At 41.3% G+C, this 19,965-nt stretch overlaps 1 protein-coding gene across 2 annotated transcripts in view; it reads right to left on the bottom strand.

The window, feature by feature from the left end:
• The window catches only part of TRPM6 (transient receptor potential cation channel subfamily M member 6), a 96,514-nt gene extending 85,529 nt beyond the window's left edge, over nt 1-10,985 (bottom strand). The window contains exon 1 of one of the 2 annotated variants that reach the window (XM_075078126.1): nt 10,695-10,985. In XM_075078126.1, coding sequence (XP_074934227.1) covers nt 10,695-10,877 — 183 coding nt within the window. In that variant the 5' untranslated portion in view covers nt 10,878-10,985. The remainder of the gene's footprint in view (nt 1-10,694) is intronic. The other variant, XM_075078127.1, reaches the window with a different exon arrangement.
• Between the last annotated feature and the right edge of the window lie 8,980 nt (nt 10,986-19,965).

Below are 19,965 nucleotides of genomic sequence, written 5' to 3' on the forward strand. Positions count from 1 at the left end.
CAGAGATGGCAATATACTGTGTAAGTTGAAGTTACAGCATCTAATATGGGAAATGAAAAAGTTTCTTCTCTACTATCAGCTTTCTGAACATGTAGGCTGTCTCCTTAAAAACATACCTTGTTCTAAAAAGATCTCTCTTTTTTAGATTTTGAAGGGAAGTTTGGCGTAAAGACAAAAATATCAACACTTAAAATTCAGGATGTTTAGTGTATCCTTTTTCAATTTGGTTCAATAGCACCTGAATTCTGCAGCTGAGGCAGTAAGGACAGTGACCATCACACACACTACAGCTGATCAGGCCACTCTCGTCACAAAGGTTCAGGGTCAAGGTCCAACAAAGCCAATGGAAAAAAAACCCTATAGCTTTGCATCACATGCCACGGATCTAACCTTGCTACTACAGAGGTCACTGACAAAATTCCCATTTATTTCAGATGAACAAGATCACTATGAAATTTATTTGACCTTTGAATCTTGAAGCACCAAAGATGCACCTCACTTAGTGGCACAGAGACTCCCATAGTCAACACTCATCTCAGTTAACGTCACTTCAGGATTCTCAGTAAACAGGACTGAAAACAACATTTCAAAGCGCAGTTGATACAATAAGGAGTTTTCACCCTGCCTTTCAAAGCAACATAACATCTTCCCCTACAGCTATTTCAACATTAATCTTTGCTTATTTACAGAAAGCATTTACCAGAGTGTTGCCTATGCTGTGGTCTTTCACGTCCTTGATTCCTGTATTTTTTTACATTTAAAAAAGCAGTACTTAGATAGTGTGTCATCTATATATGATCCTGATGAAGTCTGTACTTCAACATTTATTTTCAGTTCAAATGATAAACATGTGACTACAGCAAAAAAAATTGATTGCAAAGTCCACCTTTTTTTGTCTTTAATGCATTTCCTGAACAGATGGTACTACTTAAAAAGATATATATTGAAATTCCAATCAATCATAAGAAAAAAATAAAATGGAAGGCTATATCACTGCATTTCGTCTTGTGAAGCGCCAATTTCAGAACTGAAACACTGTGAGATGCAACATTTGCCATTATTCTTAGTTTTATATAAGGTGAAATCTTCACTTGGTATGTAAAATTTACACTGCAACAGTAACACTCATTTCTCAAGCTAAGGCCTTTCTTAGGTTTCTAAGCTAATTGTATAATCAGGAAAAAGGTTTTAAACCTTCATGCCTTTTACAGCTATCCATAAGTTCATGGCTGAGCAATTAAAAATGAAAAGAGGAGACTTCTGAGACTTCGCTCTTGGCTCCTAGCTTTGTAAAAGACCTCGGTAACGTGTATATCTCCTTTCATAAAACTCTGGCTAACATTTCAAAACTGTCATCATTTAATTAAATTTCAACATCAAATTAAAATTCCTCCCATCACTACAGTGAGAAATATATACCTCAGCCAGCATCAACCCATATCCTTTCTATCACCAAACCCCCAGGGAGACAAAAGTAGACCTACATTTGCTTCTGACTGGCAAATTTCTGTTCTCATACACAGAAGACCTGAAGCCATGTTTACATTGCAATTTTGCTTCCAGTTTTCCTTCTAGAAAGTCCTGAGACCTTTGTTTGGGAGTTTTCTAGTTTCTCGCCAGCCTGAGGATTACGATTGCTGCTTATACTTCCCTGCCACAGAAGAGGCTTTGGAGATTTCTAGACTGATTTAGTCAATGGAGTGGCAAGAGTTTGGCTCTGAAATTTAAGGCACATGAGTAGTTTTTAGAAAATTGCTTTTAATCACTTCTCAAATATCTTTAATGTCTAAGATCCTTGCATAATATGGTATTAAAGGGACACCGTCAGGTCAGATTTAGTTAAGCATAAGTAATGTTCAAAAACTAAGGTTTCCAGAAGTAAAGAAAGAGATCAAAGCATAAAATTTAGGGAAACAACCACCCCACTAATTTCTTTCAAACCCTTGCTATTGGGGAACAAGGGCAGAAAGAATCTAAAAACCAAGTCTGGAGGTAATCTGTCCTCCAAAATCTGGGGGTGCCATCAGTGAGGCAAGTGATTGTGTCACCATCCCACCAGAGTCACCGAGCAGGGACACAATTCTTGGCTCACCTGTCTCAGAGGATGGGGTGACATAGCCCTGCAATCACTGGCTGTACTGGTGCCCACACTGCTTTCACCACCTACCCATCCAGTGCAAATGGGTGAATGCTTCAGCTTTTGCTGCTGCGTTTTTCTGCCCCAGCCAACCCCACCCCCTCATAAAGGACTTGCCAGAGTCAAAGGCTTTAGATGCACTGCACAAATTAAACACTGGTAAGTGGAGGCTAATGTGCATTCGTCCTGCTCCTGAATTAGGTTTACTAAACCAAGATCTGCAAGAAACATTCACCCCTTCAAGACCAGACAATAAGCACTGTTCATTGGTTGAGTACCAAACTCAGGAAAAATAGGTTACACTTCCAATACTAAACAACAAATTTTTAGTACCATTAGCTGCACTTATGTTCCCTTTGGTGTGAAAGGCACAGACACAGAATACATGCATACAGAAACATATCGGTTGGAAAAGACCTTTAAGACCACTGAGTCCAACTGTAAACCTAACACTGCCAGTTCACCACTAAACCATGTCCCTAAAATAACACATTTTCTAATGAAACAGCAAGCTGCTCCAGACACTGTTCAATTCCCGACAAAAGGAAATTAAAAGGCACACATCTCTGTATCAGAAAAAATTCATCCATTATTGAAATATAACCATGTATTGGACAAAACAGCAGCAACTGCCTTTAATCACATATTGTAAATCCAGACAAGCAGAAAATGAGAAATCATATAATGACTAGCCAGTTTAGTTCATTTAGGCGAAGTACAGTCATGCTGGAAACTAGCCAGAACAATAAAGTTACAAGTAGCTTTCTGAAACTGCAACAAATTTGCACAGATAACAGAGCACAATGATTTATATCTTGTGTCTTAGCCAAAACACTACTTCAACAGCTGAAAAGTGCCAAGCACCATACCCCAGCTTTGCACACACTGTGCGTGTGTAGTGAACACACTACATACAACCAGTGCTCTATGTCACTTCTCAAGAATTTGTTTTCCTAAAGATCTGAACTATTACAGCCAATATTTTTGCATTTCTGAGCAGGCTTGGCAGAATCTCAGCAAAAAAATAAGTATAGTTATGCACCATATAACCACTTTTCCAGTTAAGAAATTGTTACCCTCAAAATCATTAAATGAAAGCAAATACTCGTTACATAGCAAGATAATCCTGGGGCTAATAGATTTGCCTCAGGACTCCAGTATGCTTATATAGTAGCTGTAAAGCACCTTTACTGCTGATGGCAAGAATTAGAAATACCAAAGAGATCCAAAATTGATTTTCAGTGCCTGGGAAGGAGGGAGACACCATTTTCAGGTAACCTGTGAGAAGTCAGTGTAGGGCAGTGTGTGACCAACCCTTATTCAAATACATAGCGAGGAGAGGGAAAGAATTTCCCCTTATTACAGCCACTGAAAGAATCCAGCTTCTGTGTTCAGCACAGTGTCCTAAAGTGTCTTAAGCCCTTTTAAAAATTAACTACATGTAGAGCAAGTCACTTTCAAGAACATTAGATAGCTGAAATGCAGCCAGAGTTCTTGTAAGCTAACACTCAAGACTCTTTCACAAGAGCTCAGTCTATAAGCACATTGGTATCTCTTGAACTCTTACCCCTAGAAATTCTTCCTGAGCTATAAAAGCTAAGGTGGACTTGCAGGTATCATCATTTTATGCATAATTCTGAAGTGGAAAACAGGACTTCAGCAGTATTTCTGCATCCCATGGCAACTGGTAAATTACTTCCAGAATTAAAGAGATTTCCAACTTAGGCTGTCTTCAATAAGCTTTTCACGGCAGGAACTTTCTGGTTCAGCATCCATTACATGCATGCTTATGGTATCAAGCAATATAACAACTGACTGTAACAAAGAACACCACATTGGATCCATGTAGGGTAGAAGTGCATTGTAAAACTCCAGGGTCATGTGCAATAAAATATTGACCCAATGTGAGGTTTTCAACAAACTCTCAGGTCTTCTGGAATTTCCTTGTGTTCAGGCTACACTGTCAGAAGGCAACAGCCTGGCTTTGTAACACAGACACGCTGTGGTTCCCCACACCTCCATCACTATAGTACCCCAGTACATCTGTTACTAACTAGCATCTTTTGCTTTTCCAGTCTTTCTTACTACTCCTTTGCCCAAGTTTTCAGGACTATGCACATCTTTTGAAATACTGCCTTTTAAGTAACTGAATTTGCAAGAAAGTTTTCATCACTGCATTTCAAAAATACTTCCAAAAATGTTGTGCACATAATTTCATTTGAATACTTCCACTGTTGTTCACCATGCCAAACTACAGGACAACTATCAGTTAATCCCAAACTGCCTTCGCAGGCAGACTGCAGATTCAATAGCAATGAAAAGTTTCTCTATTTTCTCCTTTTAAAGATAACATATATCATTTCAGGTTACAGCAGAATTTCTGTGATTATTTCCTACTAATTAATTCAAACACATAATCTGTAAATATATTCACAAATCCTCACAGACACACTACCTACACTAACAGAAGTCACCTGTGCTAGCAGGGTAAAAGCAGACCTAAGTCAGAGGGATAACAGAACCTGTTAAAAATCTTCAGCCACATTGAAAAGAGATTAATTTCCTTAGCACAGAAAGTGGACAAATGGAGCATGTCACCTTCACAGAAACACATAAATTCAGCCTTCAACCAACATTGTGCTACAGCATTTTCTCTCACATTTAATCGACTACACTTAAAAGCTAAGTATGTATGCCTAACTGCTTTTCTGGATCGGGGCCGTACACCAAAGGCTCATAAAAATGTTTCCAATATTTTGATCCCAAACTTGGCCAATAAAAGAAAAATCATTTGACTGTAATGGGCTTTCCAACACATTGCTTCTGATCTCAGAGTAGACCAAGCAACACAACTGGAAGAATATTTCTGAATGCAAATAGCAGTGGAGTCATGACAATAAAATGCAGGAAATACTAAACACAAAATTCTCTCCTTGTCAAAGAACCTCCAGATTGACCCCTGGAGCACAGAGCTAGCCGACTGACAGAAAGCTTAGCCCAGTCTGAAGGACTAGGCCTTTAATTAATTTATTACTTTTAATTTTTTAAGTTTATTAACTAATTAATTAACCCTTTCTGCTACAGCGAACATGTAATGTTTTGGAGAAGCACATCAAACAGCATTGCCCCAAGAGCACATCCAGCTCAGGGTGCAGGTGCTCATGGAGGGACCCCTGGTTTGCAGCTGGAGGGTCCAAGCAGAGTCTCCTGGCCCCCTGCACAGCCAGTGACACTGGACTAGAGGGGGAAGGCCACAGAGGCCTTCACCTTAACATTTCTGCCAACAGCCCAGGCTTTTGCAAATGAGCTAACCCAAGAAATCTCGTATCATTGTTTATTTTACTCAGCCCTACCCTTGAAACAGGCCACAAAAGCATTGCTAAAAATCCTAGTGGCATTAGGTATCTGCAAATTATTTAAAAACAGGTTTTCTGGTCCACTCCCCAGCTGGAAATGACAAAAATCTCCACCTAAACCAGGCCACTCCAACACCCACTGCTCTAGAAACACCACAATTGTTGAGGAAGTTTGGATCTGGCTATTTTGTAACAGTGGCCCATACAGGCAATGAAAAACCTGTGCCTAAAGCTGACGGCAGCTCCCTTGCTAAAAAGCTGCCATTTGTCTTGCATTGCCAGCATTAGAATACATTACAGTACTGTATATCATCTCCTCTTACCAAATCAATGATCAGCATAAAATGTGGATTGTTTAACAACCTAGTCATACATAAAGATACAGAGAGACGTCTCCTGAAGATTTTAATTCGTGGAAAACAGTCCAACTTGGAGAATAAATTATAAGAGACACATAAAACTTTTGGCAAACAAGAGCAGGTACCAGTAATACAGCAGGAAATGGCAAATTAATCCAAACTATATTTGCAAACTATTATACATCCTTAAATATAGTAATGGTTTTACTATATTTTTTTACTGTCTCTCTTTTGGAGACAAAAGTTGCAGGGTTTCCTTAATGAACACTCCTGCCTCTCTCACTGACAATATTTTGGAAGTCTGTAGTACCATGCATATCCCAAAGAAAATCAAGCATTTGGTCTAATAAAAGCTAAGGCAATATAATCAGAAAATCCCAAGCAAGGCAAGTTACATGTCCCCTTTGAAATTACCTTGTTGCAAGTAATTTTAAAGAAGTTAAAATCCAGACAGCCATAAGAAAATTATGCTTCAGGTGTACTACTCAGAGGGTCAATACAAAGCTTCAAGTTTTGCTCAGATTTCCACTATAGGATCAGCGGAAGCCAGTCCTGCTTCTTTGTTCAGCACTTGATGTTAGCAGAGAGCTAATCAACTTGCTATCTTTGAAATTGGGTCTCACCTACCTGGTACTGCGTGATCACTGAGATCAACACCCCACTACTGTTACAAATGCATTCCTTCATCAAAGGATTCAAAATTATACAGCACGAAGCTCTTCCCAGTTTAGAGCAGGAGGAGGAAGAGAAGAAAATTACCTGCTGGTAATTTTTCAGAGCTTTCTTTTGTTTGTTTTATAGTTTCATAACACAGGGATTAATATTGACTAGATACGTGACTTTCTGAAGACAGGACATATCTAAAATATCTAAAGTGGAAAACAAATACAGTTTGCAAAATTCAGCTAGAGGAAGCATGAAGGGCCCCAGTTAGTCACAGCTTGATAGCCATTTATATTAAACTGCAATACTATGAAGTTTAAAGGATGTGAGCAACCCACAAAGCTCACCTCTGGACCCCCATGACTGTTGACTCTCACTCCTGTCAGCATTGCTCCTTTTGCTGTATTGCTTATCTCACACAGTAATAAAATATTCATGGGCCTGACAACTGTATACAGCAGCTCTCACACACACTTCAAGAACAGGCAGACTCTTATAGGACTGAAATGCCATTTTCCAAAGAGAGAGGGAGCACAGCTCAGATAATTTCTGAGGAAGCGGAAGGCGTGGTCCCACCTATGTCAGCTCACTGTTCTTGGCTCTGCCCACCCCACCACCTTGAAGAAAAAAAAAAAAAGCTTTCCTCTGGGGTGCTGCTTGCTTTCAAATGTAAGGCACAGTTAGCCCACCGAATACTGCAGACAAACAGTTGCCTCGACCCAGCTGGAGGAAGAGCCTGCGAGCAGCCACCGGAGTCTGCAGGGATGGACATGTCCTCCTGCCCCTTTGCCACAGAGTCCATCTGAACACACCCTCGGGCTTTCCACCAGGGCTTTCCATGCCTTTGGCCCCATGCACCAAGACACATTCTGTGATGCCAGCCCTATCACCTGGTTTGTTGCACTGGAGGCTGCAACAGCAGCCACAGAAACCTGCAAAGACTTGGGCTTCCCTGGGGCTTAGCAGCAAGGAGTAGCTATGATTGCTGTGTGTGCTGGGCTGGGCAGGACTAGCAGCAGCTGTAGCCATTGCCCTCCCAGCACCGAGACAGGCTGCGACTCCTGGCTCCCACCACACCAGGCTGCATCCCCAGGCACACCCTGCTGCAACCTAAAAAGTCTCTGCTTCACCCCACTACCAACTTCTCTCCCCCAGGTGGCAGCCTCAAAGTCCACTCAGCCTCCTGGGAGCGCTCCCTTCTCACTGAGCTGCCCAGCTGCATCTGTGTTCGGACAGTCTTGTGAGCTGCGCTGGCATGAGGGGTGAGGGAAGGGACACAGCCAGAGCAAGGAGGGCACTGCAAGGAGCAGGGCAAGCTCAGAGAGGGCTGAGGTTGCACAGCACCATCATTTGACTTTCCAAAATGCTGGTGAGCGGGGGGACGAATATATTTCATAAATACTTGGGATGTACTAGCAGAAGCTCCTCTACCCCTCTTTGGGGATTAAATTCCACCAATAAAATATAAACAAATGCAGTAGTTTATAGCAGTAGGGCTGTGATCAAACCTGGGATCACCCCACCCCAGCCAGGCTGGTAAAAAGTCTATATCCACAGTCCAACTTCAGCAATGCAGCCTAACCCACCTGACACTACAGTCACAACAGGCTACCAAACCTTTATAGGTGTAACCGAGTCCCTCATCACCTCTGTGCAATCCCTAGCACTATGTGGCAGCTAGGAAACCACTTTTATAATGAAAAAAAGTTAGTGTTTGACACTGTGGGGCTGGCACCAAGGTGCAGCCACTGCTGTTTACCAAGTTCCAGGTTATTACACCTGAAACCACTGAAGGCTGGGAGGCAAGTGTCTGCCCTATCACAGTTCCTGTGCAGGGTTTCATCATGACTGACAACACTGAAGAGGGCTGAACTCAATTCTCATCACTGAGACTTAATAATTAAGAAAAACAGAAGCATTCATTCCATTAGCAACCCAAGGTCGTTTGATTTGGAAACAGTGACAGTGAAATGTCACATCATCAGTGGGTTTTAAAAAACCCTTCTGTCTTGCCTTTACCAACAGGCAGCACGACAGCACCCAGTTTCTGTCCCGGTAAAACCAGAGCAAGAAATCCCAGAAACTCTTTTTAAATGCCTCCCTCTGTTCCTGTACCATGGACAGAGGGAACTGGACAACTCAGAACAGTGCGTACCAGCAACTGCACTACAGCAGAGAGGCAAAGCAACGCTAGCCTCAAGGAAAGGATGAAGACAAGTGCTTAATAAATCCTGCCTTTCTTGAGGCTTAAGCACTTCACTTAGAGCTATAGCCCCTCAAAGGGGAGTCTTTTCTTTCAGGACTGGTAGGAGAAGGAACAATCAGCTCTCAAAAACTGAGGTAAAATGTTAGAGATGAGAACATAAAGCAAAAGAACTGGTAATTCAAGGCACACAGAGTGGATCACAAAGGTTCTCCTAGTATGCATATTACACAGAAATATGTTTACATATTACAAGAATCAGGTAAGCTTTACACAATGATTGATAGAGCTAGTCTGAAAACACCAACGGAAGATCAAAACTTGCTAAATCATGGCCACCTCAGCCTACAGATTGGCTACGTGACTTTTTGCTTTCCACTTACGTGGTCACAAATGGGGGGAAAGAAGAAAAAGGTAACAATTATCTTGTCTTCTCCCTGTCCCTACAATGCTTTTTTAAAAAAGAAGAAAAAGTGAAGGTGGAGCTCAGTGACACATACCCTTCTCTGGTACGCTTCTGTATGATTCTTAGGTTTTCTTCCTGATACTAGTTATTTCCAGGGACGATATACTTCAGCACATCCATTATTAGGTAATTTCTGTCCCCCTTACCTTGTAACAGCCAAGAAAGCTTCAGAATTTCTCCCTTATCAAGCCACAAAATGATTAAGGAAACTTATCCTTAACCTATTTGCTACTTATCATGGTTTTTAATAATACTATGTCAGCCTGTTACTACTTTGAATAAGGTTGTGATGGTATAAAATAAACTTCTCAAAGAAAAGTCTCCAAACAGATTTCACAGCTTCAGAGCATATTTTTTCGTTAAAAAACTATGATGTTTCCTTAAACTCATTTTAGCCTCATACCACTACAAGCTTACTCTTATAGATAACAAACACTGCAATTTCCCTGGGAGGTCCAAAATACACCAAATCTCTAAAAACTGGCCACTCTGCTTTGGTACCAAGAAAAGGAGTTTGTGGTTTAAATTCAGGTATTTACAACTTAAAACGCTAGCTCGTTTTTTCTCAGCGTACAAACAGATACTATGCATTTTGAAAGTCATATTCACAAACAGGAATACTGACAAAGAATATTCTACTGCAAACTTATTTCTTGTATCAGCAAATATATCAGTAATGGATACATTGGATACATTGCCACATCATGATCTCTGTGAAACACCATCCAGTCTCACAATTTTACTTATAGTATCTGAGCTCTGTTCTTAAAACCCCAACATCTGAATCTCACATGTTTCGTCTTTACATTTAAGGCGGGGGTGTGTGTGTGTAAGGTTTCAGTGAGCCTCATGGCAAAAAGAAGTGAAAATTTACTAGACCTATGGGCATTTTTCTCACATGTTATGTACAACCATTCTAAACCTCATGGCATTCAAATGGCACTACAACAAAATCACCAGTCGATGTCCTGCTCTTAACGTGGGCAACCCTCTTTGCTGGAAGCCTTTCATGGCTACTGGAATAGGAGCAGGTCTGCATGCATAAAATCATTCAAGTCCACATCTGCAGAAGCACAGGGGGTTAATCAGCACCGGCACCAGAACATTAAATCATCGGAAAAACCGCCCCCTGCGGCCTGGGGTTTTCTCTTTGCCATCAGTCCGACAGACCTGCTTTCTCCCCAGGCCACCCGGACTTTCAGATGAAGTCCAATGGAGTTTACAGATGTGCGCAAATGCCACTCATGACACGGGGAACGCAACCACGGGGAAATGAAGAGCTATCCGGACGCCGTGCCCCTGTGAGCCGGCCGCCCCATCGCCCGCTCCCTTCGGAGGCGCCTCCCTCGCGCTCAGGCCGAGGGAGACTTTGGCCCGGACTCGGGCCAAGAGGATCAGTCCCGACGACTTCAGCTCCTCCGGCAGAGGAGCCGGTCCCTGGGCGAGGACCAGCGCCATACCGCTCCGCCACCCGCCTCCGCTGCCCTCCCCCTGCTCTCCCTGCCCTCACCTGCCGGGCGGCGGGGTGGCGGCCGCCGCGGCGGGCCGGCCGCGGGGGTGCCGGAGGTGGGCGGCCCTCCGACGCATCGCAGCGCTCACCGGGCGGGTGCCGCCAGCCGCCCCCCCGCCGCTCCCGACCGCCGCGGCAATCGGAGCCCAGCTCCGGGAAGAGCAGGTCCCGCCGCGCCGCCATCCCCGACGGCGCCGGCGATCCTTGTCCCGCAGCGGCGGTGATGGCGGGGCGGGCGGGCGGCGCCTCGGCGGGGAGCGGCGGCTGCCGGCTGAGGCGCCGTCCTTTACCCCCGGCTTCTCATTTATTTTCTCGGCCGGTCTTCCCCCCAGTATAGGGAGGTGCCCGCTGCCCCGAGGGCGTCTCCGCGGCGTGGGACAGCCGTTCCCCAGGGGAGCGCCGAAAGCCGGGCTCAGCGCCCTCTCCCCACACCCCCAGTGGGCACTTGTCTCTCAAGCCTCACTTGTCTTTCAATCTCCATTTTCTTTTGTCTCAAACTTACACTCTTCCTATAATCAATCCCAGCCTATAGTTCTTTGGTTTCTCTGCCCTGCCTTCTCATCTACTTTTTGCTTTAATGTTGCTTTTATTTTGTTGGTTCCGGTTGTGACACTGTATTGACTGTGAGCTCTGTCCATCTGCCTCTGGATTTTATCTGTATTTCCTACCCACTCACTCCCTCTAGATGCTTCTCCCGTTTTCAGGTCTCTCCATTTCTAATTTTCCTGACCAAGTCTCATCTTCCTCCACAGTTCCCAGCTCTCCCTCCTCCTCCCCTAAAGGAGAGCCCTGATTTCGGAGCACACTGTCTCAGCGCAGGAGCCTGGATGGGAGGAGAGTCACCAAGAGCACCATGTAGAAGATAGTCCCACTGTAGGGTCAAGCACCCAGGTCAGCAGACTCCAGACTCCAAAATCAGAGGAGAAAAGCCTGATCAGCCCTGGGGCCTGCCTCAGGGCCTTTTGAAACATTAGCTGTTAAACTTAGCAGTGATTTCACATAAACTATTCCTTCAAAGACAAGGAGGATAAGAAAACTGCTTCCAGCCCCCTGCCAAACAAAAGTTTCTGCTTCTTACACTGCTTCTATTTTGTCTTTAGACTTCTTACACAGTAGGCCTTAAAAAAACATTACAGCTTCCAATAACAGAATGCACTGCTAGAAATTTTAACAGGTGACAAACAGTATGTTCATTCTTTTCCAAGCTACGACTTTTTAAGATATTATTTTCAATTAAATTTTCTCAAATACTCCTGAGTCAGCATAGAAACTTACAGCTCAACCTGCTAGTTTCACCAATGCTTAGAAATGAAATAAATGTTCTTTTAATAGGACATATCAGTCATTGTTACCAGGCCCACTCTTCATCCAAATGTGAACCCTGTAAGAAACCTGAAACACGTATCTGAGCACATGCAGATGCTCTGGACTTTGTCTGGGGCATGGTTAGGTGTACATATTCCTCTGACTGCAAATTTCTGTCATTTTTTTCCAAGTTGTGCATCTTCTTTCAGACATGAGAAATTCTCAGTCTTCCCTGGAATCAAGACTTATCATTTGTAACCTAATACAAAGACCTAAAAATCTCTTCAGCAGAGCCACACAAACTAATTCTCATGCTGCAAATTCTCACACCCAATCCCCAGCACTTTACTGATACGAAAATGCATATGGTGTATTTTTTAACAGACATTTTTTTAGTAGTTCAAAGTCCAAATAACTATCATGTACTCTTTATCCTGTTATCTCCAGAAATCAGAACTGTTGAGATGTTTTCTCTTGCAGTCCTACTGCAGAATATCAATCCTATTTCTACAGGCTTACCTTAAGGTCAGCGCTGTCTTGCTTGTCCATCCTTTATGCTTCTTTTTTCATAAATTCTATATTCCCGGTGTTTAAGCTGTTATTTCAACAGCAGTGGAACCAGCTCAATTCTTGGATGCCCATTAGGAGCAAAGCTTCACAACTCCTGCTCTTCATCTCCTAAGTAAGTGAAATGCAGACATGTCAAAGTATGACTGCATTAATCCATGCATAGCCTTCCACTGTTTTCGAAGTCCAAACATCTTCCACTACAAAAAGGAGGATAATAGGCTTAACAAAACTTCTACCAAAAGAAGAATGGCTTTGTTTCTGTTGTTTCCATGGGGTGCTTGTGAAGGCATAAGTGTCCAGATACCCTCTGGATGAGGGGAGCGAACACTCTGTTCACTATGTTCTGTCAGATCATACCTGCTATTCAGCAAGTATATTACATTTTGTTTTCCATTGACCACATTTTATCAGGCAGGATCTACTAAAGGAGTGTCAGGATTTTGGAATGAAAAAGCCAAAACTGTAGAGGGGACTCCCAGTTTCATTTTTTCATCATCTCCAAACACACTGAAGACACCGAGTTTTGTAAGACTATCTACAAACTTTCACCTTTGCCTTAGTGCCCTAGCAGATCTTCAAGAACTGATGAAGCAGCAAGGAGAAGGGCAAGGAATAAAAGTGGTGAAGGCTGCTTCTAGATTTCTCTCCCATCCCATATCATTACCAACAAATCAGCCTGCCATTAGGCTTATTTACCTTTATCTTCCAACATAAATGAAGAAGTCTCATAAATTAGTCCAGCACTAAAGGCTGGCAGCAGATACATTAAACACACGCTCATCAGATGATGACTGTTTTAGCTACTGCTTTAGCATGCTATGGAAAAACACTGTGGAAGATTATTTTTCTTCATAGCACAAAACTGAAATCTTTTTTTACTGTGCAGACTCTGGACTGCAAGGTAAGGACCTTGGTCTTCACCTTTAACTTACAAGGTGTAGAGGCAACCTCCTCGAGTAAGCTTAAGCCATGATTTATTGCTTATTTCACAGCATGCAAATATGCAAAAATGATTCCAGGCCTGATTGTAGCAAATCTTCCCTCCTGCTCCCACTGCACACTGATATTAGACACTGATCTGCCAACAAATACTTTTCAAAGGAGGAGAACATGACTTCCCTCATCACAAATAAACTGATTTTTTTAATTAAAGCTAAGGATGACAGAACCTAGGCAGGCACATAAACATCCATCAGCTACTGGTTTGCATGACAGAAGGGTTTCAACAGGAGTCAAGTATGAAGACAGTCTTGAATTATACACAAACAGGATAACATGTGTTCTTACGGTGTTTTTTTCATCGGATTATTCACCAGTTGCAACAAGTAGTTACTGATACCTGAATGTGGCTCAAAATCCTTCAAGATAGTTCAGACATTGTATTTGCATGGAGAATTAGACAAAGTCAACAGGACTGTCTGCAGAATTTATTCTATGAGAAAAATCAGCTCTTTAGAAGTTTTTATTAGAGTCTGTAAGTTGCCAGGAATGTAGTGGGGTAGGTTTTGTCAGCTTGATAGTCATAGTCATAAATATCCAACCATCAGTTCTCCTGAAATGCATTCTGTAAATACCTCAGTGCAGACCCAAAGAATACAGTTTAGTCTCATTACAATCATGAATACTTTCTGCACTTCTAGTGATAGTCCCATGGAAACCAACATACTGCTTCCTAAGGGAGGACATTGCTGTCCGGAATTGAGAACAACATTTCAGATGGTGTCATTGGTCTCTGTTACTCAATTTTCTTAACAGAGGTAGGAAAAGGTGTGAAGAAGGCCTAAAAGGACTCAGAGTAGGACTGCGTTCAGCAGCCTTACAATGTAATAGTCTCCATCTCTTGAAAGAAACCCTTCCCAGTGATGGAGAAGCACAATGTACTTTTGTAGGGTAACAATCATAGAGACAAGCACAAGGAATATGCAGGATTGAACAATAACCACTTCAGTTGCTGTTCTTAGCTCAGTATTACATGACTCCTCAGATGATATGTGTAGCTAAAAAGTAACACCTTATTTCTGAGTTTCTGAGGAGCCTTTCTTATGCATTAACATAATCCCTGCTTCTAAGAGTCTTAAGGGTTTTGTAGAATCGTGTCAGGGAACGCTGCCTTTCTTCAGTTTGCTCTGTCATTCCTTGCATCCCTCAGACTGGTTAACAGATTTTCAAATGTGTCATGTTTCAGAGTACTCCTAGAAGATGTGAAGTCAGACTTGTCAGCTCCCTGGCCTGGGTCAAATGACAGGCATACAGATTCTTCAGTGAGATGTTCTTTAGATGTGACCCCAGAGCTTTCAAATCCTCATTTTAAAATAATTTTCAAAATCTGTTCTTTTCTTTCCTACCTCTTTTTCATACCAGATACCATGTATCTTTCTCACAGGAACTATATAAAAGAACTGGGAGGATGGAGGTTTGTGTTACTATCCACACTCAAAGACATGTTAAAGCAAATGCTTGAAGCTTTAGAGGAAAGCAGACAAACAAAAAATTTCCTGCTCAAGACAAAAAAAAAGAACCTCATTCACATGACCTCTTTGCACTAACCTAAAACTATTTACCTAAAAATTAAGAGTTAAACAGCAATGAATGTACAGGGAGCACTCTGCTTGACACAGGAAGAAGTAAGGCTGTCCTTTAGTGACCCATGGCTGCAGGCAAGAGGAAAACCTGAAGGCAATGGAGTGTCAGCCAAGTACACATGCTCTCAGAGTGGAATATGTTGAAGACTTAAAGCAATGCCAGATGGGCTGATTCAAGGAGAATAGTGTTGTCCCAGGCCAGTCTTCCAAAGGCTGGGGGGCAGCTGAAGGCACGTCCATGTTCACATGACACTGTGTCTTTAAAATACAATTGCTGACTGCTCTGCAGGGGAGTCTGAAACATTTGGCTGTTATGTTTCACAGGCTGTCCTACTGATTGCAGGGTGTGGGCAAGGGCCCCCCATCAGGCACAGCCTGATGGCAAGGCCATGGCACAAGAGGCAAGCAACCATATGGGTTCACCTATGAGATGGATCTCGTCTGCAGGGTATCACTTTGACCACTCCCCACTGAAAGCAGCAGGCAGTCAACAGCATGCAGAAGTCCCATGTAAAATTATTGAGATGCTAGTGTCAGCTAGGCAGGGCTCTGTTACAATTAATATTGCTTCCAAGCTGTGTTTTAAAGAGGTATCACATACTACATGACAGAAATACGCCGTATCATAAACCTTCAAATGGATTAACTTGGCTGTTTGTTGCTGGTTGCCTAAGTTTCACCTTTAAGTACCTAGATTTCTAAGAAGAAAGTGAAGTAATTGTAAGCTTACTTCTATTCAGCAAGTTAAGTTTATTTTGGATTTCTTCTCCGGGGCAATCATCCCTTTCTAAAATAACATTCTTCTGCCATGCCCCAGTGTCTTAGCCTTTACATAATTTTTATACCAATGTGTTTGCTAATTGCTATATTGTGCTTTTAAATGGTGCTCTCTAACCTCACAGAAATCGTATCCGGAACTGAAATCATTGTCTTAAATACTTACCTCAAATGAGAACAGCTTGAGTATTTTTTTCTTTCCAATGAAAAACTGACCAGCCTAGAAGAGGAAATGAGTTTGACTGCATCCTTGGCTCAAAGTGGTGTGACTGATTATTTTTTAAAAATGCATCTTGTGATCAAATGGACCTTTGGTTTTCAAAGAAAGCACGCTAAAAATACTGTTGTTTCCTTGACTACTTGACACTTAAGATAAAAAACCAAGGACCTGTTCTTGTAAATGCTAACAGAGTTACTGCTTACTATTGTGAGCTGTCCTGAAAGCACAAATTGTCTATAGCTCCAGTACATTGCATTAGTAGAACTGTAAGTCAGAACAGTACATCTCAAAAAAAACAAATTCCACTACTCTCACCTGTAGTAAAACCAGTACTACTGAAATACACAGATCTTCAAAATCCTATCTTTAAAAGGCAACGTCTTTCTAATTTCCTTTACTGAAAAGGAAAATCTAATAATACACTTTTGTCACTCAAAATTTTAAGACAATTATAGACACTGGTAATAACCATACAATGTGAGTGTTTTGATTGCTGAACTCATTATTGAAATGACAGCAACTCTGACCCCACAATAATTCAAGACCACCCAAACAAAGTTAAAACAGAAATCCCAAAATGATTTGAGACTGGAGTAGTTAGCACTGGCAAATCCACAGTATTCACAGATAAGCTGCACAATATAAACAGAGAAAGGAATGCACTGAAATGCGTGTACCATAATCTGTCCCACAGCTCATAATGATGAGAAAGGTAACAGGGAGCCTATTCTACCTTTTATGCTATTTGCTGGCATATAAAACAAGTAGGCAAGTAGACACTCCCTGTGCCTCTTTGTCTGACTCAAAGGGAATCGGCTGATGAAGCTGGATCCGTAAAACACTTTAGGCATATGTATATTGTATGTATGGACTCTAAGGGAAAAATACATATTGGGCATCAAAACTATCAGGATTTCTCCCTGACACCTTGCCATGTCATAGAAGTGAAGGCAGTTTGATACTTACACTCCAGGTTTAATATTACTATTCCTGTCCACAGTATAAACATTTTTTGCTTGTTAGCCATACCTTTCCCTCGCATGCCATATTATATTTCACAATCATACTTTAGAACTATATTTATGGCTTCAGTTTATACAATGAAAACCTGTCTTTGACGTCTCTGTATTTGCACATTATACATTTGGAAATACAGAGGTTTGTCTGTAGTAGATTTTCCTTTTTGCAAGCACAAGTTTCTCCAATTCCTAGAAGGTAAAATTAGAAAACTAACTATTACAGGATACACAGATGCAACATATTTTGAATATTTGATCAAAAACCACTGCAGTTTATAACTGACAATCATGAAACCATAGGGTTTTGCTAGCTTACTTTATGCCAAAATAGTTCTCATGTAAGAATTGCTTTTTATGCAATCAGAAGTAAAATTAGGTTTTTTTAAATGCCAGGAAGTAGAAGAAACTGAAAGCAAATTTTGTATTCTACATCAAAAGGAACTACCCACTATATAGCATTGGGCTTCAGAGAGGGAACGTTTGACACTTAGGGTAGATCCAATGGAATTAATTTTTGTGTGTTCCAATTTAATTAGAGAGCACTGTGCACTGCTCGAATGACATTACCTTCACCTGCGCAAGAGAACAGTGAAGAGATGTAGCTCATCTCTGTTCATAGCTCTGCATGAAAGAAACTTTTCTCTGGCTTACACTTCACTGAAGATAGTACAATACTATTTTTGTTTACTTTTCTCAGTCTCTTATTTGGTAAGCCACTTATTTAATCACATTCCAATCCAAACATGAACCCCGGGTATTCATATAAGAAAACTTGGAAAAAATGTAATGTTTAGCCAATCCATATCCCTTCTTTCAAAAATTCACTGTTATAAAAGAAGACAAAACAAAACCAGGAAAACTACCATCCACCACAAAAATTCTTAAAAGCAAAATAAAATTACAAATAAAAATTGACTTTGCCTCCATCCTCCTTTCACAATTTTCCCCCCTGGGAATGGTCACATATTAGAAGAAAACTATTTTTTTCCTTCAGTAGTGAAAAAGTTATGGTCTGTATATGCCTTTAATATACGAAAGAACAATGAGTTTTAAGTCTTTACAAGTGACCAACGCATGAATGCTGTTGTTTTGAACAAGAACATTTAAAACATACTTATTAATTACTGATTAGTTGACTTACAAATGAAATATCAATAAAGTACACTGTTTGCTGCATCAACATCAAATTCACTAATACAAAAAGTTTGAAATAGGAATTTTAAATAAGCAACCTTTTAATAAGACTACTTGAAAAACCGTATCTGAAATTTCCTCATACCTTTCAAATATAGTTTCCTATATACCAACATTTAAACAGTACTTCCTGAGTTAGTTTCTTATGAATTAGCACTTACCTTTTTCTTCCCCATATTTAATGAGTACATTTCAAGTACCCTTCAGCCACTGACCGAGGTTTCCATCCAACATGCAATCAGATAAAGCTTACTTTCCAGTTGTAACTAATGGAAAGAGTTCAAGAAGTTGTGACGACAAATTCCCACGTGTTAAACTGACAGCTTTTTTTTTTGGGGGGTGGGGGGGGGTGGTGAAGAGAGAAACGAGATGAACCAAAAATTCTTGACAAAATGCCTCCAATGGTGCTGAAGATCTTGTGTCACCTTATAATCAGGAACTTGTGACCTGATCTGCCTTTATTCATGTATCACAGTAAGGAAATTATTAACATTCATGATGTCACTGCTCAAATTTACAGTAGCAGTTCAGAATAAAAGCATACCCAAAACATTTTCCAGATTCACTGTAGTTTACTGTGTATGTGTATTGCCACCTAGAGAGTCAAGGTTATAACTGTAGGCATAGAAATGATTAAGCCAGCCCAGGCATATACCAAATATACCTATTTTGAAATGCTTGTTTGAGCATAAGCTTTGTTATACCAACGAGCTTGTGCAGTCTAACTAATCTCTTATTGTGGCGGTCATCAGATGCTTTCACAAAAATACACATGAATTCCCTACAACAATTCTGCCATAACCAGAACTAGCTGCCAAATGCTGGACATCAATTACCTTTGGTGCTACTTGGAAACATACAGTTGCACTCTCTTCTTTTCTACATGAAGGATCCTGTGCATTTTCCGACTACCCGTATATGTTAAGCGTGTACTTTTTTGATGTCCATTAAATTCTTGGCCTTGCCAGCAGGAAAAAAACATCAAGCAGCAACTGTCAAAACAGTGAGAAACCTAATAAATTTACTGTTGATCACCATATTCAAATTATCATAGAAGCTGCTGTACTGAAGATGGAGCCCATGCTGAAAATATTATTTCATGTCATTGCTCTGCTGGCCAGCTATGCCTGCACTCATTTGCTACCCTACTTCTTCATCGTCACCTGTCTTCCATTCCCCGCTTTCTTTTTTCTTTTTTTCACTTTCTACCACAGCCTATGTACCCAAGACATGGTCATCAATGCAGCCAGTTTGTCAGGGTAGCTCTTCACTTTCCTGGTCTGGACTGAGCTTTAAGCTCCTCCTAGAGGCTTACCTATCTTGGGAACCACAAATATAGTGTAGGCCTTCAACAGACAAAAGTCAGACCATATAAAATAGGCCTTAATTTTAAAATTAGAAAAATTACAAAGGCTGACATGCTAGTAATACTACTGTGCTGTTTAAATCTGCTCTGAAACCTATTTAACTCCAGCATTTCACTTCTCACTAGAATGCCCATACCCTTACTGTGCTACTTCTAGAGGCAACGCCCTTATCAACCTGGGTAATATCTAGATGATCTCTGTGGTTACACTGGACATTTTCTTAACTCTTTTGACAGC

This window comes from Phalacrocorax aristotelis, chromosome Z (assembly GCF_949628215.1).
Source record: "Phalacrocorax aristotelis chromosome Z, bGulAri2.1, whole genome shotgun sequence".
Classification (NCBI taxonomy): Eukaryota; Metazoa; Chordata; class Aves; order Suliformes; family Phalacrocoracidae; genus Phalacrocorax; species Phalacrocorax aristotelis.